We start from the raw sequence: 25585 nt of genomic DNA, 5'->3' as shown, positions 1-25585 counted from the left end.
GAGCTTCGAGAATCGGCGGGGAAAGCGTTCACGACAAGGGCTGGGAATCTTGGATTTATGCGGTAAGTTTTCCTCAAAATATCTTCCAAAATTGTTTCGAATATTCTTAAAATAGAAGCACCGATCAAGAATCGTTGCATTCAAGCGGCGAAAATAGGAGCGAAACGATTTTGAGCGTGTATGCAATGATTTGTATCATGCAAAAATGTTGACCATGATCGGTTGTAAACAAGGCCAAAATTGAGATCTGAAATCCAAGTTATTTAGATTACCTGCCTTGTTATTCATGCAGATCGGAAAGATGGTGTTGAATTCAACCTCCTACTTTCAATTTTTGTTCCAGATCGGTTGCTGTTTAGCGATTACAGCAAAAGTATTATGCACTTTTTTGGCTGAAGTCGAATCGAACTGATGAGTATATCAACCGAACACGCTGCGCGTCAGTTTAAAAATTGTCAAACCAACTTAGGTCATTAGCCGCGAAAACCTGTACGCAAAATCAAATTTCTTTCCTTATTGTCATCAAAGTTGTGAATCATAACCTTCAATTTATATTGGAGGACGAACTCTGAAAAGTCAGCGGTCTGGGTTGAGGAAGTTTTGATTTGTGTTTTTAAGTCTTCACTTACACTGTAAAGCCTGAGATGCTCTCGATATTTATTGTACCTGTTCGTTTTATTAGTGCAGGTTAATTAACTTAACCTTGTTAATCACAGTTTGGATTTGAGTCGTTTCGATGGCTTTTGCTTTCGAGGCCTTTAGATGATAAAATCTCCTCAATTGAAGTTTAATATGCAGATAAGCTCTTGCGTTTCCAAATAAAATAAACGGCACGCAATGCATGCAGAAGCGATGACGTTTAAAAATTATTCCTAGAAAATTGGAACATAGACATTAGGGGTTTACATTTAGATTAGTCCATTGGTGGTTCATTCAAGTAGTTCATGTACCAGGTCCATCTTGTTAGTCCATGTGCTGGGGGGTCAGCAAAATGTACCAACCCAAAAGAAAGATTAAATAACTAAAATAAAAAGCACTCTGCTGAATAGTTATTTCCAGTTGACTTGCTTTGGATTAATGAATTATATTTGAACATTCAGGGCAAATGAGAATTTAATTACAAAATCCTTTCCACTGATAAATTAAAATCAAGTGATATTTTAAATTGTTATTGCAGGTACATCTTCAATAAGCTTTGATCATGGGAAAGTGAGACAAGAACTTTAGTAGGATGAGCTAAAAATGGATAAAGATCTTAGCACTCGTAAACGAAAGAAGAGTATTGAGGAAGCAGTTAGGAATGTCAAAAAATCTGTGCGAAATGGATCAGGTATACATTGTGACTTAAGCAATGATTCATGTCCTGTTCAAATGTGATTTCTGTGCTATTTTGTTACTACCCAGAAGTGAAACAACAAATCTATGATGGTTCAACAGGATCTGAGGAGGAAGACGAAGAGCTCTTTTCTTGGGAAGAGTATCTAAAAAAGTGTCATGCTAAGGCTGTTCCTAAAGAAACATTTAAACATGTAAGTGCTTTCAACACTATTTGTTTGGGGACTACAGTTGAACTGCACTATTTCAAACTCTCGGGAAATGAAGAATAGATGGAGATAGGGGGAGTTCAAAGTACTGTAGTAAATTGACTGGGGGGTAAATCCAGGGAAAATGGCTTTGAGTTTGAAATAACAGGGAAATTGACATAACTGAGTGCAAATAATTTATTATTGGGAGAGTGCAACTGTACGTTAAATGATTACTACAATCAGGGTTGCCAAAAGTACAGTTGCTGGTTACTAATGAAATGCACCTCTGTCATCTTCATGATTTTGGATGGTTACTGACTGCTGAGCTATTCAGTTGATTCTTTAGAAACAGCAAAATCGGCCGCCTTCCCCAACAATAAAGCTACCTTCTTCAACACTAGGGAATACACATTTCTGTGATTTACTTACTGTGTAACACATACACATACACATACAGAAGAACCTGTGAAATTCGTATAAAACTACAGTCAACCTTTCATTAGTGGACACCCTTCCTAAGCAGATTCTTTTCTGATCCGAAGCATGTCCCTTTATGATAGATTCTTCTGTATGATACACAAACAAATAATTATGGACTCTTTTAACCTTGCAGGTGCAAGACACAAAAGTCCAAGGCTTCGTTCCAGGAATGAAACTGGAATGTATGGATCGTACATCACTTGAGACTGACACGTACTGGGTGGCGACTGTTGTCATGGCATCTGGTCCACTGCTGCTTCTGCGCTATGATGGCTATGAGGATGATCGCAGTGGAGACTTCTGGTGTGATGCAGCGTCAGATGATCTTCAGCCTATTGGGTGGTGTGCACGAAATAACACCATACTTATCCCTCCAGCAGGTAGGAGATTAAAGATCTTCACTGTGTGTTCCCCTGGGGGAAGGGACACTTGACCCTTGGTTGGGTATAAAGGTGCTGCCAGGGGTTTGAAACCCTGACCAGTTTAAAACAGAGACAATTTTAAGTACCGTATTTTCCCGTGTATAAGTCGACCTTTCAAGACCTAAAAATCAGTCCAAAAATTCACCCTCGACTTATACATGGTTCAAAACTTGAGATCCAAGCGCCAGTCAAATAATTAGCATAATAATTGTCTTTCAATGTTAACAAACATGTGATAAGCGGCAGCACAGTTTACAATGTACGTTCGCTTAGCGATCTGTCTCTCCATATCAGAGCTTCAAGTTAAAATGCATCAACATTTATTCGTTAAATTTTAACCTGGATCTTGTAGACACTCACTGGCTCAATTTTGTCATAAAGAACCAATATTTTTCCTTTAAATAAAGCTGTAGTAAAGCCGCTCGGAGAAAATATCTTTCGCGCTTGGAACTTCTCTGCTTGGTAACCTGGCAGGATACGAGTGCAAGGACTTCTGTACCAGTACTTGACCGATTTCAAGGCTTGACTACCAAGTTCCCAACACACGCTTTGCACTTTGTTTATGGCGTCGTTCTGAAAGTCGTGAGCTTCTTTGGTGTTTTGCCTGTCTTATAAAGCCACTTTTAATCTCTTCACACTTAAAAAGGCTTGTTTGAAATCCTTACGTTTGATTTTTGTGAGCATTTTACAAAAATTATCATCGAAAAGTCTGCATGCACATGTGTTGCTAAACTGGGTAAAACGCTCGTGTACGTGCCATAATAAGCTTTAAAACTGCGCATTGAAACATGCTGTGATTTGTTTACATATCTGTGGTAGCTGAAAGATAATTTTAAGAAATACAAGATAAGTTTTCCAAGAAATTCTTACCTGGAAATTAAGAAAATCTAGTTTTTGGCCTCAAAAATTGGGGGTCGACTTATACACGGGATCGACTAATACACGGGTAAATACGGTACATAACTTATATAGGAAAATGCCCTCTATTCCATGACCCTATTTAGGACAAAGACCTACACTGTAGTTGGAATCAACAGATACTGAAAATCATGCAATTAGTATTTTCTGGTCCTAAAAAATTATCTGCTGTTGACTGATAACCTGTCAAATATCGGCCAATGTCTTCCATGTCAGATTGCGTAGAACTGTATGAACCATATTGAATGCAGTGTTTCAGCCAGAAAATTTTTCTTGAGGGCCAAAGTGGCCCCTGAAGACCTTTTTTAGGGGCCAATTTTTTAGGAAAGGGGCCAATAAATTGAAAGCTACAGAAGGAAAAATGCGTCAGGGTACCAAGGAAAATAAAGCAGTTTATTAGGATCTAGGATAAAATTTAATCGTAGGTGCTTTTTGATGTGTTTCTACTCGACAAATTTCTTTTGAATCAGATACTAGTATGCTCCGTGCATTACAAGAGAACAGTCCTTAGGCATACATGACACAGTCGATGATCAAGGGTTTGCAATGCATTATAGGGTGATTTCAAACTTGGAAGTTTTCCGATGTAAGATAATCAATACAGCAGAGCAAAAGGATGGATTGACTTCTTCTCTTATATTGAATGTTTTAGAAAGAAAGATCTTTCAATGTGATTGTTTAGAAGGACATAATGTGTGACAAAATAACCGGATTGATCATCAACACAGAGAAATGTAGTCGCCATTATGGTGACTAAACCAGAATTTTTGCAGAATTTTGGTCGCCAAAGATGGAATGTTAGTTTCTTTGGTGACTGTATCGGTCGCAATTTCGAGCCCTGGGATGGCTTTTAAAATACTACACCTGGTTAAGCCTGTAGTCTTGTAAAAGGAAAGGGCCAAATTGGCCCTTGCTTCGTTTTTCTGGGGGCCATCTCTGATTGCAACGCGGGATTTCCGCAATGGCGCGCTTTGGCCGAAACACTGGAATGACAGCAATAATGCAACTATACCCTTTTAAGGGCAGACTTGCCTGAAATTATATACCTAGAACGACCTGTTCTGGACAATGAGGCCCAAAACCATACATATACCCTATCCAGTGGTTTTCCCCTGTAGAGGTGACATAACAGAGTACACCTTTCCCTGGGTGTTTGTTGTTCAGGATTCTCTGCACTTTTGTTGCAGTATAACCAAGGTACTCCAAGCAACTTTATTGGCATAGAACCTTCTTCCAAACATGTTAATGTATGCATAAAATTGAACCTTCCACTTCTTGATCATTTACTTTTTTAACAAGAAACTTATCTTGCAACTCTTCCTTGTAACAAGGTGCAATGACAAGTCCCTGGATGTGATTTTGTGCCCATTTGGTCAAGAAATCTTGTTGCAGTGATAGATATTTTGCCCCATTTTGATGACTGAAGCATAAAGTAACCACATGCCCTCACACAACTGGAACACAAAACAAAAATTAAAGTTCTGCAAAACCTGTAGGAGTCGCCAAAGAGCATGGCTGCCCCAAACTATTGCTAACCAGTATTGGCTGGAGTCTAACCTAGCCTTAATAAAATTTAGCCACATTGTGACCTTCCTCCTCCTCCCTGACTTGTCTTCCTGTGAACACTTACATATCTGTACCATTGTTACAGCCATCAGACACAAGGAGTCAAACTGGGCCAAGTTTCTCAAACAAGATCTTAAAGGAGCTGTGTGTGCCCCAGTGCATCTGTTCCACAGGGTAGGTAACCAACCTAAATACTGCGCCCCCCCCCCCCCCACCACACCCTTCCGGGATTTTACGACATTTTTTGTTAAAGTGATTTTCCTCCCAGTGGTCACTTAACTGTATACTGTACCTCATTGGTCAATTCATGGTTATTTAATGGCTTGACTCATTTTGATAGAGACAAAAAATATTTTCCAATGTTCTTACTGGGCATACAAATGCACAAGTACTTGTGTTGTGTACAGTAGGCCAATTTTGATGTAGCAAAATCCTAACTTGGCCTGGCATGTAAGGGAGTGAGGGGCACAGTGGCCTAATGGTTTGTCCCCTGGACTGTGGATCAAGAGGTCCAGGGTCGAGCCGTGGCCAGGGCCACTACATGTAAGTTGTGTTTACCCTGACAGTGCCTCACTCCACTCAGGTTTATAAATGGGTACCAGCGAACTTAATGCTGGGGGGTAACCCTGCGATGGACTAGCATCCCATCCATGAGGGAGTAGAAAAACTCCTAGTTGATTACTGCTATGGAAACCAGGATAAGCTCCGACCGTATGGACCACTTAGCCTAACATGGACATAAATACATGTAGTTTAACCTTGTGTGGGGCTGTGTTACTAAAGAGGGCATCCATGTTAGATAGATTGCCTCAGAGCAGGGTTCAAATTGCTGTACAAATATCAAAACCAGCCTCTTGGTTAACGTTCTTTCAGAGATCAGATCCTGATGATGAAAACAAGCTCAAGCCTGGACTCAAGTTAGAACTACTGCAGAAAGACGACCCTCTCAGTTATTGGGTTGTGTCTGTGGTCGACGCCTATGGATTGAGGCTCAGATTACGTCTTGAAGGCTCTGAAGATGAAGCCAGTGATGTGTGGGCTTACTTCTTGTCAGATAATGTTCATCAGCTTGGATGGGGCAAGAAAAACAAACTGAGACTCAATATCCCTCTTGGTGAGTAAAAACGAAACAAAGGAAATTGAATGAGCTTGTCTATTTGTTTCTTTTGTTTCTGTCTCAGTGATGTAGGCCACACTATCAGGCAGTGGCTGAACGTCAGGAAATTGTGTGATCTTACATGTATTACATGCATTGTTTAAAAAAATATAATTATTGTTCTCTTGTATCAAAGAGCTGAAAGCCAAGTATCCAAATAAGGACTGGGCACAAATTCGAGGAAGACTTCTTGGTGTTTGCAATTTGACTAACGAAGATGAATCACTCAACCAAGCACTGAACAAGGTTTGTTTTATGTTCTACCCTGTGTTGTTAATAATTTTATATATACCTGCATAACTCTAACTCTTTCAGCTTGGGAGAGTCTTTGTGGGCTTGCGACTTCACTAAATTTGGTTTTGTTGGATACAGTAACTAACGCATAAATTTTTATAGTGCTCTAGTCTTTGAGTGTATAAAATAGTGAACCTCTGCTATACATAATATGAGTCACCATGCCTTGAGGTTTGTGGTCTTAGATGTATAGATTCATTTTCTCTTTTTCAACCAACTTTGGTCAAAGCTATCACTTCATCAGTGTTCTTAAGGAGATTTTTTGGAATACACAGATCGCAAGCTTTCAATTAGTTTATCATACGTGGATACAAGGGTTTATTAATTAAATTGGAAAAATACATGTACATTGTAATTTAGAGCTCACAGGGTTAAGAGTCTGATACTTAACAGTGTAATTGTCCAGTCTTTCAGCCAGAAAATTTTACTTGAGGGCCAAAGTGGCCCCTGAAGATCTTTTTAGGGCCCTATTTTTTAGGAAAGGGGCCAATAAATTGGAAGCTACAGAAGGAAAAAATGCATCAGGGTACCAAGGAAAGTAAAGCCGTTTATCAGGATCTATGATAAAATTTAATAGTAAGTGCTTTTTGAAGCATTTCTACTCAATAACGTTTCTTTTGAATCAGATACAGTGTACTAGTATGAAGGATCTATGCATTACAAGAGAACAATCCTTAGGCATACATGACGCAGTCAATGATCAAGGGTTTGCAATGCATTATAGGGTGATTTCAAACACGGTCAGCCATTTGGAAGTTTTCTGATGTGAGAAGAATCAATACAGGAAAGCAAAAGGATGGATTGACTTCTTTTCTTATGTTGAATGTTTTAGAAGCAAAGATCTTTCAATATGATTTTTTAAAAGAACATAACGTGTGAGAAAATAACCGTTATTGATTGTCAACACAGAGAAATGTAGTTGCCATTATGCCGTATTAATATGGTGACTAAACCAGAATTTTTGGTCACCAAGGATGAAATGTTAGTTGCATTGGCGACCATATCGATCACAATTTCAAGCCCTGGGATGGCTTTTGAAATGTTATGCCTGTATTAAGCCTGCAGTCTTGTAAAACAAAAGGGCCAAATTGGCCCTTTTTTCGTTTTTCTGGGGGCCATTTCTGATTGTAACACGGGATTCCCGTAAAGGCGCATCCTGGTGGAAACACTGATTGCCTTTTGTCATTTTTCTCGGAATTGACTTTCATCAGACTTCTCCCGCAACTTGTGGTACTCTTAAATAATATGCTTACACAAGTTAAGACCGCTAACCCCTTTTCAGTTTTTTATAACTTAATTGCATTTTCCTCTCTTATTTGACAATTAAAAATGACAATTATTATTTTAACTGCACTTTAGGGGCTGTGGTATTATGACGTAACTGTACATGTATGTGGAACTAACTGTTTGAATCTGTTAACATTTCAGTCAAGCAGTTTACCAAGACCTCACGGCTTTACAACAGGATTAAAGCTTGAAGCTGTCAATCCAAATGATCCCTCATCCATCTGTGCTGCTACTGTTTCCAAAGTTACGAGCGAGTACTTCTTCCAAGTTGAAATTGACAGCATGATCACTTGTGGTGATGGGAGCCGACCATCCATTTGGTGCAGTTCTAACTCTCGGAATATCTTCCCTGTGGGCTGGTGTAAGAAGAATAACATTCAGCTGACCCCTCCCCCAGGTAGGGTGCTGTTTATATTTTCTTTGTGATGATACACAGTTATAATACATTGCAAGAAAACTTAAACCATACAGATGGTCCCTGTAGATTGGCAGTACAAAGATCGTGCTTTCAGTTTCGTTAGTCTGACTTCTTTTAGATTTCTCTGTTTATTCATAACTAAAAATTATATGTGTAGTAGTTTCTCTGTCTCTCTGTGTTTCTGCCAGTTTCTTATGTGCATGTGTTTACTAATATGAATTGGGTGGTCAGGGACCTTCAGATTGGAGTATGAGGTCAACTTTTTAAACCCTAGTGCTTGTGTTTTTGATTAATACATAGATTTAGCTAAGCCTAAAAGTGGAGCTCCTGGGCTGGGTTTTTCAGAGCCTGATTAAGCTACATTGTAACCCAGGATAAGCGAGAATTTTGATTTGAGTTTTGTAACTTTGCGGTGACGTTTTCTGGATATTGTTTGGCCTTCTGTTTTGAGTTTGAATAATCTCAAACTACACAAAACAAGCTGTGAAAAACATTTGTATGCAAGAAAAAATTATTTCTTTGGTTACCTTTTAATCCTAGGTTAGCGTTAACCACCTTCCGAACAGCCCAGCCCTGATTACAACAAGTTAAGAACATGAGCCCATGATCCAATTGAAAACCAGCACTTGGTCAGCGGTCAACTTCAAAAAAATAAGTGACCTCAATGAGACCTAAGCTTGAGCCTGCAATATGGTCATGTGATACTGGTTAGCAGATACCTTGTTTTGACAGATGTCAATTGATCATAACATGGATGTCCAATATCAAAGGACGCTATAAACGAAGGCCGCATGTCTCTGTCAACCTATTAGCTGGAGTATGGCCTCCATCTTGCATGACTCTGCTGTCGTTGTCATTGTGCATACGCACCCACAAGCAATACTGCCAGCCATTTTTACCATGAGAAAAGTAATTCACGGATTTCTATGAGTATGGGGCTCCACTTGGTGCCCCTTCGCACTGTCAGAGCTCTGCTGTCACATAAAAAAACTAAATTCAAAAGTTGTACTTGATCATATTCTAATTGATGATACTTTCAATGCAGTGAAAGTGTTTTTTTTTTTTGTTTTTTTTGTCAGGATATCTTGTCCATCCTTTCCACTGGCCAACTTACCTTGAATGGTCAAACTCATCAGCAGCCCCTGACTCGCTGTTCAACTTGGTAATGACTTTATCCTTGTCATACAGCTTTTAAATACAGAGTAAAAACCCAATCTTTTTTTAGTTAAAGTCAGGTAGTTCAAGAAATTGGGGGTATAATTACAGTGTTCAACTGAGGGGAGGGAAACTAAATTTAGATTTGAGTTTTTGGGACGTTCAAAAAATCTAGGGTTGGAGAAATCAGAATCCCACTGTATGTGTAATATACATTTAGGTTCAATATTGGCTCAACATTAGATTTTAGGTTCACTGCCACTGTAGAATAGTTCTGGAATGTTTTAAAAGAGTTTTGAAGGAGAAATGGACAAGCAAAATCCCTGAGCTAAATTGCAGAGTACTTTATATTTGAGTGGGAGAGTATGTGTCAAACCGTGGCTCCAATGAAGGCTCTGGGACAAATGGGGAAATACAGTACAGTAACATCTGGAGTTACAGGGAGGGCTATGTTTGCCTTGGCCGTCAAAGGAATTCCCTGTTGCTGACCTTGTGGGCTCATGAGCTTATTGACCCTTTGCACCTCACAATTTGTCGGTCACAAATTGAAACTTTGAGAATGAAATGGCAGCAAAAAAGAGATTGGTTTTTGAAGGTATTCCAGGACAAAAAACTGTCAAGTTTAAACTGGGTAATTTATAATTTTAATTTTTGTAGTGATAGAACTTTGGAGCCTTATTGTAATTCTAAGAGTGTTAGTCAAACTTCACTTCTATGTTCACCAATGAATATCTGAGATGGTTCTTTGTCTTTTGTTTTCTTATTTAGGAAGTTCCATCCCATGAGTTTGATATCGGTATGAAGTTGGAAGCAGTGGACCAAACGGACCCAAGCACCATGACAGTAGCGACAGTCACCCAGGTGGTCGGACGGACAATGTGGGTTTTACTGGATGGCTATAAAAACGATTCAGTGGAACACATTTATGATGTGGAGTCGTATGACCTGTACCCAGTCGGTTGGTGCAGTATGAATGGGCACCCCCTTCTGACCCCACGAATACAACGTAAGAATGTTACTTGTGATGTGTTAAGTTACCTTAGCATATAATTTGCTCTAAAGATAGAAAAGCAAAAAGTATAATCTTAATTTAAACACAAAGATGGTGAAAGTTGGGGAGTATTGAAAAACTGAAATTTTTAAACTAAGGGACCGTTCATTTTTTATCAGGTAGGGGGGGCTGGTGGGATTTGGGGGGGGGGGCCATGCGAAAAAAAAAGGCTTTCGAGGGGGGGCCATCCCAAAAAAATAAGGGAAAAAGGGGGGTCACGTGAAATATTTTAGTAAAACTTTAAAATGGCATAATGTTTGAATATCAAAAAAAATGCTGTAGAATAAACATAGAAGGCAGGATACAAATTTATTACAAACTTTCCTTCTGCTTTAAAAAAACGTTTGGCGACAAAAAGCATTTGTAGCTACTGAAAAGAAGTATTTAACACTGTTATTTTCGAATGCAACTTTCACTGGCACTCGTCTTCATCTTCGCTGTCGTCGAGTTCTTCGTCGCCGCTTGTGCTGCTATGGGAGTCTCTTTCACCGATGCTGCAAGAAGCAGCAATGCTTTCCGTCAGAGTGTACTCTTCAGGGTACATGAAGGTGTAAACATAATCTCTGACTTCCTGCTCAAGGTTGGTGGTGATTCTGCTTCTTGCAGCATTAGTGAAATAATTCCCTTCCAAGAGCTGTGCGATGTATGGCCCATCTCTTCTAAATAACGACGCGGCAACATCCTCAACTTTAATACACTCTTCCGGGACGGCCGTTCTAGGAGGGTACACAAGGCATTGTGGAAGATCATTTCCTAGCGGGTTTCCAACACAGATTCCATAAACTCGTTGGACGTTGTTTTCAGTCCGCTTCCTCTTTCTTTCATTTGACTTTCTGCGGTTTTCTTTTTTCCTTCTCCTTTTGTTGATGTGCTGTTTGAGTATGCCCTTGAATATGCTGTTATAATTGTTCTTATTTTCTAGTGCTTCCATGTCCTGCGTGACCTTCGTCAACTTAGCTTCTATACATTTGATCTGTTTTACAAAACTGTGGGCATTCATCAATTCAGATGAGGGAGATGCCAATGAGAGGCCAAATGCCACACGCTCAGGGCAAGCCATAACTAGGAGATCCGAAATTGACTTCTCTTTCTTTTGATTTGTTTTTCAAACAACAGCTCTCTGTACGTAGTATAGGGATTGTAAATATCGTCTTCACAGTGAGCACAAAACGTGAAGTAGGGGGATAATAGAGAAATATTAAAAAAGTTGAAATCTAAATATTGTTTGTTCAATTTTTTTTTTTTTGGGGGGGGGGGGTCATCCCAAAAAATGACCGCTATAAGGGGGGGGGCCATGTGAAAAAATTGGTAAGCTGAGGGGGGGTCATGCAATTTTTAAATGGTGCTTCCCAAATCCCACCAGCCCCCCCTCCCTCATAAAAAATGAACGGTCCCTAACTTTTTCAAGATGTTCCCTATTTGGTTTACGTGTGCACGACACACTTGTTCCATTACTTCAAAGTTACCTCAACTTCCAAAAAATTTATCCATTTTTTTTTCTCTATGGCATGGTTTAACATCAAAGGCTTGTTTGTATTCTAAGAAAATACAAGTGATTCGTGGTATATTCTATGGTATACCACTGGGAAGCGTTTTGTAACTGGTGTGATATGTTTATCTATGACTGTGTATTCTTATGATTCATGTACCTTCATTTTCTCAGGTCCTGTTGAAGAAAACAGGCGTCTTGCTTCATTGAGGTATTGAAACTACGTTAATTTTTAACTTAGTTATTGCGTACAATATGTAAACAATTCTATCAGTTCTGAGTTTCGTTACTTTCCAACGTAAACTGTGGAATTAGAAGGAGATGAGAAGACTTCGCTAACCTAACCTGAAATGTCATTCATCTCCCGCCCTCGGCCGAATCCCCGTCCACACTAATCCACTATGAAAACGGAGCCTTTCGAAAACGCTCTTCAAACCGGAGGAATTTGAAAACACCAGCTGTGCGTTTAAGTGTGGATGGAAAACATTTTGAAAACAGAGCTCTTTTAAAACGATGACGTCACGATAATCACGTGATTTCCTTGACCGAGTTTTCCTCAAACACAAATCCAAAATGGTGTTTTCAAATTTCTCCGGCGTAGTGTGGATTAAGGGAAACTAGTTGAGCTTCGGCTTAGTCAAGTATTTGACTCTTGAGGAGACAAAACTCGGACGCAAAGCAAACATACTGAGAAAGATTCTTGTAATGGGTAGGCTGAGTCCATGTTGATCTCTCATAGAACTACAAGACAAAGAGAGAGCAAGAAAACAACTTCGGATACCAGCGCTGCAGCCACACCAAGCGTTACAAACACTTTATCAAGCAGAACTAATGATATAGGTACCTCAAATGCTACAGACACCTTAACGAGCTCAATCAACACAACGCCGGTATCAAATGCACTCAGCGCAACAAATACACAGGTTACAAATCACTCACAAAGCCCAAGCGTCCACAAAGAGGACACTCCAGCAGAAGCTCAAATGGACCTTGTTGCGGTCAAAGAGGAGAAAGATGACGTACCCACAAAAAAGGCCCCGGCCACTCCAAAAGGCAAGTACGATCTGAGGCCCTCGACCCTCGTCCCTCGGGATTATGGGACCCAGTTGGACGACCCTAGTGAAGATGGCGAGAATGGGGATAAAAAGAAAGTCGAAGCTGTGATTGATTTAACAGAGGATGACGAAGAGGGTCCAAAGGTCACCAAACCTGTAAGCACGAAAACAACTCCGGCCACAGACGGTTCAGGTATGCGTGCATGAAGTGTATGGTAGTGATCTTCCAGACATGAATGAGAATTGCATGTAAGGGATTTGTCGTGAACGCCTGAGACGAAAATAAAAACAGCTACTTCACCTCCTGTTATCTTCAAATACATTCAAGTAAGCTAAAGCCCACATTTGCTATATGAAAACATACACTGTTATTTTAAGGTAGGGCGATTTAGAATGCGGATATGCGCGAAATATATTACGGGTTTTGTCCAGATCTTGTGCATATGACTCAGACAATCAGGAAAACAGGCCTTTTTTATCTTTAATTTCCAATGGTTTTTCTTCAAAGGTTGAACACACTAAAACATATCAGAAACTACTGAACCTTAATTTACGTTGTTATGGCAGATAATTTCGAAAATTAAGTTTGCCCCTGTATTCTTTGTAGGAATCAGCTACAGGCACCTTTTCTAGATGCTTAGAAAAGCTGTTCACGTTAGTGGCAACTTCCCTCTTACAACTGTAATTTTACACTTGGAGTGTAAACCTCGAGTTTTATAGAGTATAGTACATCGTCTGTACTTAACATGTTGCGGTTTATCTTTCTTTCTCAGGAATCTGTATTTACGTGAAGAAATCTTGTGAGCCTGGTCCATTTCTAAAGCAAGCTAAGATAGCTGGTATACCTTCAGTCATTGGTCCGGCTGGTCCGAACATTGTCTTGAGACAACTTGTTGAACAAATTGTGTTGAGCGCTCACTCGTCTAAAGAAGTTCTCAAGCTGCTCGCTTCTGAGACAGATAAGATGACAATCGCTTCTATCCTAAAGGTAATTTTTTTGTATTTCGCGTTGTTTTTTTATTATTATTGTTGAAGATACACAGTTCAGTGAACGAGTCACTGAACATTAAAGAATGTCGAGATTGTTTTATGTACAGAAACAAAGCTTGATACCAAGATTTTCGATCATGTTCCAGATATTAGAACAGGTGGTTTAGCAAGACAGATCGCGAAAGGCGATGCAATTTTTTCTCGGATTCCACGCGCTCCCTCGCGTATCGCGCGTTTGCCACGCTAAACCGTTTATTATCTAGGCTAGGAGAATCCGAGATATGTGACACGTGTACAATATTGCTTAGCAACACCGCTGAGAGTGGAAGTGGTGTTGATTGATTCCTTATTCAGTAGCTTGAGGCTTTTCCTCCATTTTTGTGGCGTAACTACGTTCTTTTTCTGTGTTTTCAACTTTCTCGTAGACTCTTAAAACCAAGCTCTCCTTATGCGAGAATCTCATCAGCTTGAATAAAGTGGCGCTTTGTGTACACTGTGATGCCAAGAAAGGTAAGAGTCTTTCAGTCGAAAAATTTGATGACTTAGGAGTGAAATAGAATAAGTACTCTAGATTGAGCTAAGAAATATTTCATTTTTAACTCGTGATTGCGGTAGCAAGCTATGAGTTGTGGGTGATCAGATTATTTAGTGGCGTGGTGGAAAAATGTTTAGCTCGTTGGATTCCCGATCTAAGTGCTGACTAGGTTGATCGTGTTCGATTCCTAGGCAAGACACTCTACTCTGACAGTGCCTCTGGACACCCATGCAAACTGTTGAGCAAACCTAGTAAACTGCTGAGATGGGCGGGGGGGGGGGGGGGTGTCGTTCTCTGATGGACTAACATCCGATCCTGGGGAGAGTAGCAATACTCCGATTCACGTTATGTTACAGATACTGGAATCAGCTTTGGCTCGGTGGGTTTCTTTGGTTCAATTTCCCTAACAGCGGCTGGCGATCGAGCCACACTAGCATAGAAGGAATATTTCACTTAAGTGGACTTGTTTACTGTTTGTTTATTTGTTTGTTTTTCAGTTCCTCTTTCACCACCGAGTTCAACATCCCGGAAGACCAACGAATCTACACAAACGCCAAGCAAAGCTACCCCACTTGAAAACAACAAACCAGCGTCACCTAAAAAGGTTGTCCCTAAAGAAGATAGCCAACCCGCGGGTCCTCCCGCGAGGACACATTCTCAAAAGAACAATAAATCAACGGGACATCCCGCGAAAACTGGGAAAGCCCCCAAAGCTGCTGCTGTGGCGAAAAAAGCCCCTCCGGCGCCCTCAAGACCCGAACCCGCGGGATCACCAGAAATCGCGAGATTACCCGAAACCGCGGGATCGCCGGAACGAGCGGAATCACCTGTTCTCCCAGCGTCGCGTTCAACGAAACACATAACACAATGGAGCGTTAGCGAAGTTGTAGATTTTATTAAGACAACGGACTGTTACAAGTTTGCAGGGGACTTCTTGAGACAGGTAACTAGTGAAACATCATGTTATGTTACATGAAGTATAAACCATTAACTATAAATGAGCTAAGAGTAGCACGGACTGTCACGCAACACATGAGAAGGAGGTTTAAAACATCTTGATTCTTCTCTGATTTTCAAGTTGTCAACCAAATTTTGATTGTTTTCAGCTTGGAGAGGTTATGAAAAAAGCAACAGAACTTTAAGATTTTTTCTCAAGTACATTTTGTGTCTTGAAAAATCTCTCAAGTAGCCGGCACGCGCAGGATTACTTTACGGTGATTTGAATCGATCGCCGGTGCTTGTGGAGAACTCTGTTAAATAACTTCTAGGAGCCTCTAGAAGGGTAAACGAGCGATATCCAAAGTGGAGTTCGACTACCATTATAATGATATTATGTTTTTCTTTTAATCACAGGAAATCGACGGACGAGCTTTAACGTTACTCTCCCTTGACGAGATTCACAAGTGTCTTGGGGTTACACTAGGGCCCGCCATTAAACTTCACTTCACTGTACAGAAACTGAGAAAGAAAGATCGATAACAGTAACTGATATCCGCCTTGCTAGTCACAGACAAAGGTTCCTGCTTCCAGCCCTTCACAGAGCGGTACTGAAGAGCTGTATGCTAAATCAAGAGTGTTTCATTGCGGGAATATCGATTCTAAGAGTCGGTTAAACTGAGCCCGCTATGCTCAACTTCCGGCCAGCAAGTTTGCCTTTAACAGGAAGTGGCCCTCAAAACTTCAAAGCTTGCAACTTATAGAGGGTAGCCAGTTTCTTTCCTGATTGGCCATTCAACTTTAAAACATCTGAGAAACACTTTGGATTGGATCAATGCATTGGCGAACTACGGGAGGATTTAGCACTGTCTGGTTTTTATTCCCCATATATTTAATGTTCGATTTTCGTGTAACTGCAGCTACAAAACTCACCAGGAGACAAGACTCTGGGTTCTAGGAACGGAGGATGAACCTGAAGCTACCTTCCTACAGTCGGCGGTACTCGGGGTTGCATTTTTTTAAGCTGGGAATAAAAAGTACTTTGCCGGTTAACATTTACGCTGCTCAAATTGAGTGGTAGTTGCTGTGGTGAAACATTTGGTGGGGAAGGCCTGGGGCGAGTGTTCTGTGTCCAGTTATTTTAAGGGTTGACATATCTTCAGTGGATTGAATTATCCGTCGTAACCAGTAACTCACGTCTGGCCGTGAAAGGTTCTCTGGTTTGTCCTCTGGTTTACCTTAGTGCTGTATATTTGACGCCTCATCAGTTTTGCCTGCTTGCTCTGTTCTCATGAGAGTTATGAACTGCTGAAGAAATATGAAATTTGCAAACTTATTACTCGAAACTATTTTAATACTTGTAGTAAGCGTTACCTATTGACGTTTTATGAAGCGTGAAGGAGACTTAGCGTGTTGAAACTATACGATCTGATCGCAACTTAAAGGTTTTTATATTTTCTGTTGATCATTGTTAGAATTAGATAACTTGAAGTATGCCCTTGTTCCCTTCTGTTCGTTGTGGACGAAGAGCGCGTAAAAGGTTTACTCCCGTTTGTTTATCCACGTGTCTATCTTTTTCCTGTTATTTTTTTTCTTTTCTGCGCTTTTCGCCGAACAAACTTTGGGAAAAGAAGGCTTTTATCTCGCAGCCTGTGCCAAGCTATTCACAGTCTTGTTTTTTTTTTTTTTGTCTCGACTTGTGCTCTTCGTTCACATTCGTCTAGCAGTAAGTGGAATAGACAAATAGTGCACTCTAGCATTGCAGTGTAATTTCTATATACGGCTATTTATGGACACGTTTTTCTTGGTGATAAGATACTGTTCTTGCTAGGGCCTTTCGTGAGTAACTGTGTTTTTATTTCAAGTAGAAATCGTAAGCTAATCACTGTTGTTATTTACTACTTGGAGCTGTCACGCAAACACTTACTCTTTTGTCCAAGTAACGCTTGTCCAAGTGTTGTTTTTATGACCCAGAACACAACACTGTGTCACGTAAACATATTCTCCTTGTACATAACCGTGAGTTCGAAGTTTACTTCTTGGGCCATCACTCAACACTGTTACAAACGCAGTGTTGCGTGACTGTAATGTAAGTTAGTGTCACGTACGTACCATTTTATACAGCTCTCAATGAGGCCTGTGTGGGATAGAGTATGCTTAAGTTTGATAATATTCTAGCTTTATAAAGCTTATAGCTCCCTTTACAGCCGTCGTTTTAATTAACTCTCACTTTCATTAATACATTTATAAAATGCATTTTCGTCCTCATGTAATATAGATTTCGCCTGGCGCAAAGTCGCCTGATTAGTTTCATCATCTTCTAACTATGGTTTGATGAGCAGCAAAGCTGTTAGTTAGGCCTCGTTCCTGGGCCCTTCTGAGCAGCCTGAAGACGAGGCTAACAGTAGCTTTGTTGGGTGTACTGCCTTTTTGTCGATGATTGTTATAATTTTAAGCGTTCACTCTCCAGTCATTCTTCTAACTTCATATTTCTTTTTTTGCACACGGGAAACGTGCGTTTAGGAATATAGAGTTAGCGTTTTGTATCAATAACGTTTGGGAATCATGAAATAACCCGGACTGCATTTTTCAAGGTTCTAGAACAACAAGGACAATAAAAATGCGACACTTGAAGACAACTTTTCTTGTAGTGTTTTTATTCGATGTAGCACCTTCCTTCCAATATGCACCTCCTTTCTAATTAACGCTGGCTCCCCCTAGAGTGTCCTGTTATCTTTTCAATAAGCGTCCATGCTCCATTAACTCCCTCTTCTAGTTTCTAATAAAGCGCTGCCACAGCTATGAAAACCTCTTATTGTTGCTTAGTAAATTGCTGTTTTACGTTCCGATCTTTCTGAGAGTAAAGAAATACATACGAGCCTCGTCACCAAGGCTTTAGTCTTGTTAGCGCCTCCTCTGCAAAGCGCCCTCGCTCGAGATAGTGAAAGCAAATTTAGTGCCCGATACCGTAGAAAAATAGCGCCTGGAACGATCAATTCATAGATGGTTAGAATTAACATGGTAGTTAGAATTATGATTACTGCGCCCTTCAATGACATGCCGACAAATGCGTTTTTCACCACCGTCAATTAAATTCTCGGCGGATCCTCCTAGCTTCCGACTACTGCCGAGCACTGTTTCGCTGTCTGAACTGCGCTCAACGATTTGACTACCGCGCGCTCGGCAGTAGTCGGAAGCTGGGATGAGCCGCCGAACGTTTGATTGACGGTAGCGAAAAACGCATTTCTCGGTTGAGCTTCGAATTTTAGAGTCCGCATGTTATTGAAAGGCGCAGTAAGGTGGATTATTTTTCAGCTCTTCGTACTTTAGGTGAATGGTGCCCAGTCCCTATAGCAGGGCGCTCAGTTAGTATTGAGCGCAGATGCCTAGCGTGACTCTGGTCATTCTGTGACATCATAAATTGGTGACGTTACCAGTCAGTCAGCGGGCAGTGCCTAGGTTCTAGGTTGGGCGAGGGCATTTTTACAAAAATCCAATATGGCAGCTATATCCCTCCAGGGCTACCAACTGAATTTAAGTTCGAGAGCTGAACTGAGGGAGCTTCGTTAGACTGCTAGATGAGCTTTTATATAAACGAATCATACATAAGCCAAAAAATAAACATGTACGGACCAAGTCGTCAATCTGGGAAACGGCAACACAACACGCGAGGAATACACTGGGATCACCCGAGGATCTCACAGGGAAAGCACGAATTAAATATTAATTTAAAGGAACAAACCCAGTTAAACGCTCTAAAGGTAACTGGACATGGTGAAACATACCGGGGGAACTCACGTAGAGCACAGCAGCAGGAGCCTAGGGAACGAATTTGCGAGGAAAGGGGAAATGACGAATAAACGGATCAGTAGGGAATACACGGAGGAATAGATAGACTAGGAAACGCACAACAAGCCACTCGGAGAACGCGCTGGGGCGCACGGCGTTACTTCTGATTACGTCTTTAAAGTGATATACGGAGTGGCTCAATCCTTTGCAAGGGAATTTCGTCCATCTTGCTTAAGGACACGAAGTCAAGGTTCGTATAAACGTCTCATTTTATTGTACTTTTCTTAAACTCCTGTCTTTCTTTCACGGTGATATTACTTCCTCTAACAGATATCTTTTTTCAATGTGTAAAATACACATGAAATGATATTGCTTTTTTATCTATGGAAAATCAACCGAAATGTTGGAAAGGAGTGGAAATGGGGGGGGGGGGGGGGGTTAGAACGTCCATTTAATAGAGACTCCAGCCAGTTGACGCGACATGGGTGGTGAATATTTATAATCCAGTGATTTTTGCATTTTGAGAGATTACAGACAAAACTATAAAAATGTCCCTTGCAACCTCCTTCCCAGGGTCTCTCTCTCTCTCCCGCCCCTTGGGCGAGAGAGATAGGGGGCTCTCCCCCCAGGAAAGTGCGAAGAAGAAAGACCCTGGGAAGAAGGTTGTGTCTCTTGTAATTGTCGTAAGAAGTTTAACAGTCATTTCTTCTGTTTCTTAGTTTCTAGTAAAACTTGCACATACTGCCTTGCCGGCTTAACCGCCTTCTATAGCTACAAGCTTTATCATCGCTTTGAATTTGCATCTGACATACAAACGTTTCCCACTGTTTTCATATTGTTCAGCTTACGGACGTTTTTGGGGCAGTCTTTTTCTCCACATCTCTGATCTAACTGCCGCCAATTTACTCGCCTTCCATGCTGGCCCGTTTTCTTAAAATTTTACCAGGGTAAATAGCTAGGTGAGAGTTGCGATGTCAGCTAACCGAAGGCAAGCGGGTTTTATTTTTTTGATAGGATATTTTGGGCCAGTTACATAAAAGTTCAAATAACCAGACCTCGCCGTGGTCATATACATGACCAAAGTTATTCTAAACAGACCGACGTTTATTCTCTCTCTGAACTCTTTTAAAATATGTCATGATTACAATATTAATGACTCGTAGTAAAAAAAAAAATTTCCGAATTGCTTTCACTGTGGTACAGTTCGTTTCACCCTTTTTCGCATTCCGCGCACATTTTTTTTCAAACAAAAAACAATCGAACTTATAAAGAAAAAGTAGTTAGCATATACATTGTTTCTTTCTCGCCTTTCTTAAAGTTTTTGATTCTCTAGTTAAAAGTGTGCAAAGAAAATCTGTGTCAATTATTTGGCTTATTTGTCAGCCATTGGTTTGAGTTTCTAATCCATATTCATGACAAATTGTAGAATCTGCGTCAAACCATGTTGTTCGTTGATGTGTGAAGACGTGTCGTCCTTGTGAAGGCGAGTTGGAACTCTTTACGCAAGAAGATACTTGAAGAAGAAGAGCTGGAAGTTTGGAAAAAGTCTTTAATCTTGCTCAACTGAAGGTAAGCTTTGCTTACGGAGAATATTGCTTTAATTTTGGCAAGAAAGCTATAAAAAAGTGACATTATGTCGCCGAAGTTTGAACACGTGCATTAGCTCTTCGCTTCGAGTTCGTTACAAGTCGAAATCCGACTGGGAAAGCAGTTTGTTTTGTTTTGTTCGCGGTATTTAAACCTCTCTGCGCAATGTTTGAGAGAAGTTACAAAATTCAGAGTTTTGAAAGTGCTTTTGAAAACTTTCGAATTTTTCGGTGGGGAACGTGTTAGCTTACAAGTTGAAATAAAGACGACATGGCGTGTTAAATTTTCAGTTCTGAATGTGGAGAGGCCTTATCATGGCAAGAGAGTTACAGACTTGCAAAATTTTATCGTTCTTTACTAAGAAACTATATTTTGGAATTCTTTCAACTTCATATTCTAATTGTGTCTGTTTCTTTGGCCTTCACGGTCATAGCTACTCTTACTTTTACCATGGCGAGTTTAAGACCGTGTTCCAGAGTGTTTATTATTTAGTTGTAAATTTTGCGCATTTGCTGATCATCGACTTGATAATTTATTTTCAGAAAAACTGGAGGAAAGGATATGGAAAAGAGGACAAACTGGAATCACTGAATCGGAAGGGAATACTACAAAGATAAGAACTTTAAAATGTGAAATAATTTAAGCGAAATGGTGGCTGATTAGTTGTTTAAGTTTGTAAGGGAAGTGAACTCTTCAGCTGTATCACTGATTGTCTTGCTGCAAGTCCAGAAAGATGACATCACATGGAAACAAGAACGACGTATTTCAAAACTGAGTTGAGTTGTGTTAGACATCAGCCATCATTTACAACTTCAGTCGATGAAACAGAGGTGTGATATTTTTAAGGTGGCACTGTTAGACGAAGAGAATTTGAAGAATACTTATAGAAACAAATTAATTGGCCAAAACACCATAATTTTCTGCTGGTGAAATACAGAAAAACAAAACTTAAATCAAGTGAAGCCAAGTTTCCAATTGTTGAATATCTTGTCTAAAATAAAATATAAACTCGGCTAGGATGTTAACAGAGTAATTTAGCAACATGTAGCCAAGCAATTAAATTGTGATATTCTGCGTCAAATTTTCATTGCTTTGGGGGCCGGAGACAAAGAAACAAAATTATTTTGCTCTTTCTACAACTTTGACGGAATAAAATCATTACTTACGAGTTTTTAAAAAGACGTGGCAATAACTGTATTTGAAATTTACGAACATTTATTTCGTGAGAACTGAAAACTTATCATGCCACCTCGAAAATATCCATCTGTTTGTTTCACCAACTGATTACTTACAAATGACAAGAGAATAATAGCTTTTGAAATGCAAAGCGGGACAAATTCAATTCACCTGGCAAATCATAATGCATGAATTTCCAAAACACATCGTAAAGTGGCTTTAAATTTTGTAAACCATTGCACCTTTATTTCATTCGTTTTTTTATGAATTGGCTAATATTGTTTCAAAAAAAAATGTTCTGAAAACGCATATGCAAATGTTCTCTTGTCACCTTGTAAGCTAATTATGTATAATACAAAACCCGTGTGTCTGGTTCATAGGATGTTATGATGCAGTTCGATTAAGTTAGGCTTGGCTGTTATACAGACCACAAAATCAAAAGTTTTTTTTTTTGTAAAAAAAATGTTAATGAGAATTTATTGAATCGGCAATGACTAAATCTAGCGACGTTTTTTTCGCTACAATTGTCTTGCTCATCCAAAATTATTTTCGCCTATTATCGTCAAGTTGTTTTTACATCTAACTTCTGTTGCAGTACTCAAGTGTTGGTTTTTATTTTTGCGATGAAGGAAAGCAGCTTTTTATTTACAATCTTGTATAAATTGAGATTATTTCAATTCGTTTTCGCAATTGTTTTATCTACCAGAAGAACAACATGGGATGAGACATCGTTCAAATTACGTTTAGTTAATTAACAGTCTTATGGAAATCTTTCTTCAGTTCTCGTAATCATCAATTATCGAAATATATTTTCTTCTCCAAGCAAAACTCGAACAAAAAATTTTGTGCGAGATAGAGAAAAAGGAACGAAAGAGGAAGTAGATCATTTCATACTTGCTTCTTTATCTTTACTGTGGTCTGTATAATCTTGATTCGGTAAATTTTTGCAAGTGAATTGATGAGCAAAGGCTCGTGTGAAGGGGAGGAGTTGAACTCAGAATAGCGCTTGTTTTCCTTGGACCAGACTCTGGGTTTTGTTTATTATTAACATATGCATCTAAATTAAATAAAGATCTTTTTCTGCCGGCATTCGATGAAGCACAGGACAAAGCGTTAATGAGAAGAAATACAAATTAGAAATCAAGTAAGGCCGAGTTTTCAATTGTTAATAACTTTTCCAAAAATAAACCTATACTCGGCTGAAATGTTAACAGAAGAATTTAGCAACATGGACCCAAGCAATTGAATTGTGATATTCTGCGACTAAAACAACAGTTGAATTTGCTCCAGAGAGTTTTGAAACCTTGCCTCAAGTTAGACAATTTAAACAATCTAATTGATTTTTCTTTGTCTTGTCGTTCAGTTTTGGCGCTCGAAGAATGTGGAGTGAAGCAATTAAATTGTTACACAGTGTGTCTAAATTAACAGATGAATTTGCTCCAGAAAAGTTTTAGATTTTTTGGTCACACATTTTAAATATCTGATCGAATATTCTTTGTGTTTTCTCTTATCACAAAATTTAATGAAGAACTTGGAGCCAGACAATTAAATTGTTATATTTTGTGGCTAAAACATTTGAAATTGCTCCAGAAAATTTTGCAACATTTCTTTCATTTAATTTTCTACGTTTTTTTGTCAAATGTTTACGCGAGTATGTCATAACAATTAATAAAAGAGCTTGGAGCCAAATAATTGTCATATTCTCTGGCTAAATTAACAGTCTAGTTTAATCCAGAAATTTTGAAGTTGACTTTGCTTATAGGCAACTTATTTTTCGCTTTGTCCTGTGCTGTAAACGATCATTGACGGCTGAAAAAGTTTTTCATCTGAGGCAACATGGCAAGTTATGAAAATAGACTCAAAGACTCGAAGGTTGATTGGAAATATAGCCTGATTAAATAGGAGTTTCGCGGCATCACTACCGATTTGTAGTTATTGATAAAGACAAAATTAGAAAACGGGTCGACTTTATCGCAGAGCAGTTTAGTTTATCTTGCCATGTTGCTTCGCTATATGTAGTTAGCATGTAAACACCATCTCGTGCAAAAGAGTTGAAAGATCGAAATGTCTCGGCGAGCAAATTCTATTCAAAAGTTTGGCAAAGACTTTGACTAAAATATCGTATCGGTTTTCTTAGAGTCGAGGGCCAAATTGGCGTTTTACTTTCAATTTTTTTTTGCACGAGACTTTGCTTACATGTTTTTTGGCGGGAAAATTTTAAGGGAAGCCATTTTGAATTTTTTGCCCAAAATGTTGCCAGGGGAAACGCTGTGCAAATTGTTTCCAATTTTCCCGCCAAAAGTCTTAGTATATAGAGGGAACATTTTTTCGTCACACCTTTTTTATTGATTAATTGATTTTTCATTAATTAATTAACTTATAATCAAAGATTATTTGAAGTGAATAAAGTTTATTGAAACACAAAACACTTGCTTTTATTTATTGTTTAAAACATTTATTGAAGATAACAAAAGAGATTGCAAAGAAATAAATGTTGACTTTATTGACTCATTACAATATTAATATAATAAAGAGAACAGACACATGAACTGAATACAATTTATTGAAAATATATTTTAACTCAATACTATTTTTTTTAAATTGGCGCATGCGTATTTTGGGCGCCGTATTTTTTCTAAGTCTTTTGGCGGGAAAATTAAAAATTTTCAAACAGATGTTCACAAGAAGTAATATTTTTTAATTGGCGCATGCGTATTTTGGGCGCGGTAGTTTTTCTAATTTTTTTGGCGGGAAAATTGAAAACATTTAAACAGATGTTACCATGGAAAACCTGTTGCGCAAAAAAAAAATTCAATGCTTCTTCTTGAAAAAAAAACTTGCTGAATATCGTCCTTGAGATAAAATACTCTAAACTTGACGAGTGTTTCCAACGGTAAAGAAATTTAGCTGGTATTCTTCTTTGCCAATTATCTTAAAGCTGAAAATCTTCTTGCTAAGTTTGTTTTCTACCTCAAATTAAACTTGTGTTATGCTTGGCTCTTGCTTGATTCCGTTTTGAAGTGTGCAAAGCATCAAAGAATTCCAGCAACCTGTATGAAAATAAAAATAAAAAGGGCAAATCAATAAATGCTATCACAAAGGGCGATTCTTGCAGTAAACTTATTGACTTTTATTTTTAGGCACTTAACTCCACTAAAGAAGAATCGAAAATATAAATTTTGCAACGAATACACTAGCAAATAATGTAAACAAACCCAATTTGAATATTTTTCGGCGCAAATTAAAATACGCGAGGTAAACATCCAAAATGAAGCAGAATTAAGCTAAAACAATCACTTTTATCTATTGCCAGCAACGATGATAATTTTGGAAACCAGAATAAACAAGAGCAAAAACTGAGAACTTCAAGGTTTTATTTACTTCTCAACTGTTTTGCGTTTATAACCCTCTAAGTTTATCCACGCCATCAGCAAAATGTTTCTTCCAATTTACATCTCTTCGCTTCTGTTATTTTACGACTGAAAATTTTTCAAGACGGTGCATGTTGATAAGTTTTTTCAGCTTGTTTCACGTCCGAGAAAACTGCTTTTTGGTGCGATAAACTTCACAACGAGTAAATGCTATTCTTCTGACAAATTTCTATATCACTATCAATATATCAATATTGTGAGATTCGCTTCGTTCTGAAGACAATCTTGTCACTTTCAAACATATCTACACATTATGTGACCTCAAGGAAAGCAACGTAACGGCGCAATGTGTGAAAACTAATCTACTAATCTACTAACCTCGCC

The 25585-nt window shown here is 39.1% G+C and overlaps 1 protein-coding gene across 1 annotated transcript; it reads left to right on the top strand.

Moving 5' to 3' along the window:
- Window positions 1-6: 6 nt before the first annotated feature.
- Window positions 7-19367, top strand: LOC145460185 (uncharacterized). The gene is made up of 16 exons (XM_081444926.1): window positions 7-62; window positions 1178-1330; window positions 1438-1529; window positions 2140-2386; window positions 4998-5086; window positions 5786-6026; window positions 6205-6314; window positions 7791-8046; window positions 9147-9229; window positions 9991-10228; window positions 11937-11973; window positions 12502-13010; window positions 13591-13805; window positions 14233-14317; window positions 14840-15285; window positions 15696-19367. Exons 2-16 carry the CDS (start codon window positions 1243-1245, stop codon window positions 15819-15821), a joined length of 2862 nt encoding a protein of 953 aa, XP_081301052.1. The 5' UTR covers window positions 7-62; window positions 1178-1242; the 3' UTR covers window positions 15822-19367.
- Window positions 19368-25585: the final 6218 nt, after the last annotated feature.

The sequence above is a fragment of the Orbicella franksi genome, chromosome 11 (assembly GCF_964199315.1).
Source record: "Orbicella franksi chromosome 11, jaOrbFran1.1, whole genome shotgun sequence".
Lineage (NCBI taxonomy): Eukaryota > Metazoa > Cnidaria > Anthozoa > Scleractinia > Merulinidae > Orbicella > Orbicella franksi.
Note: the sequence above shows the minus strand (reverse complement) of the source record. Positions and strands in the feature narration are given on the sequence as shown.

Bases quoted from the DNA above. Each gene is read 5' to 3' on its own strand.
- LOC145460185 (XM_081444926.1), top strand. From the start codon at position 1,243: ATGGATAAAGATCTTAGCACTCGTAAACGAAAGAAGAGTATTGAGGAA. The intron at 1,331-1,437 runs GTATACATTGTG...ATGGTTCAACAG, and splicing joins ATCTGTGCGAAATGGATCAG to GATCTGAGGAGGAAGACGAA. The intron at 15,286-15,695 runs GTAACTAGTGAA...TTTTAATCACAG, and splicing joins CAGGGGACTTCTTGAGACAG to GAAATCGACGGACGAGCTTT.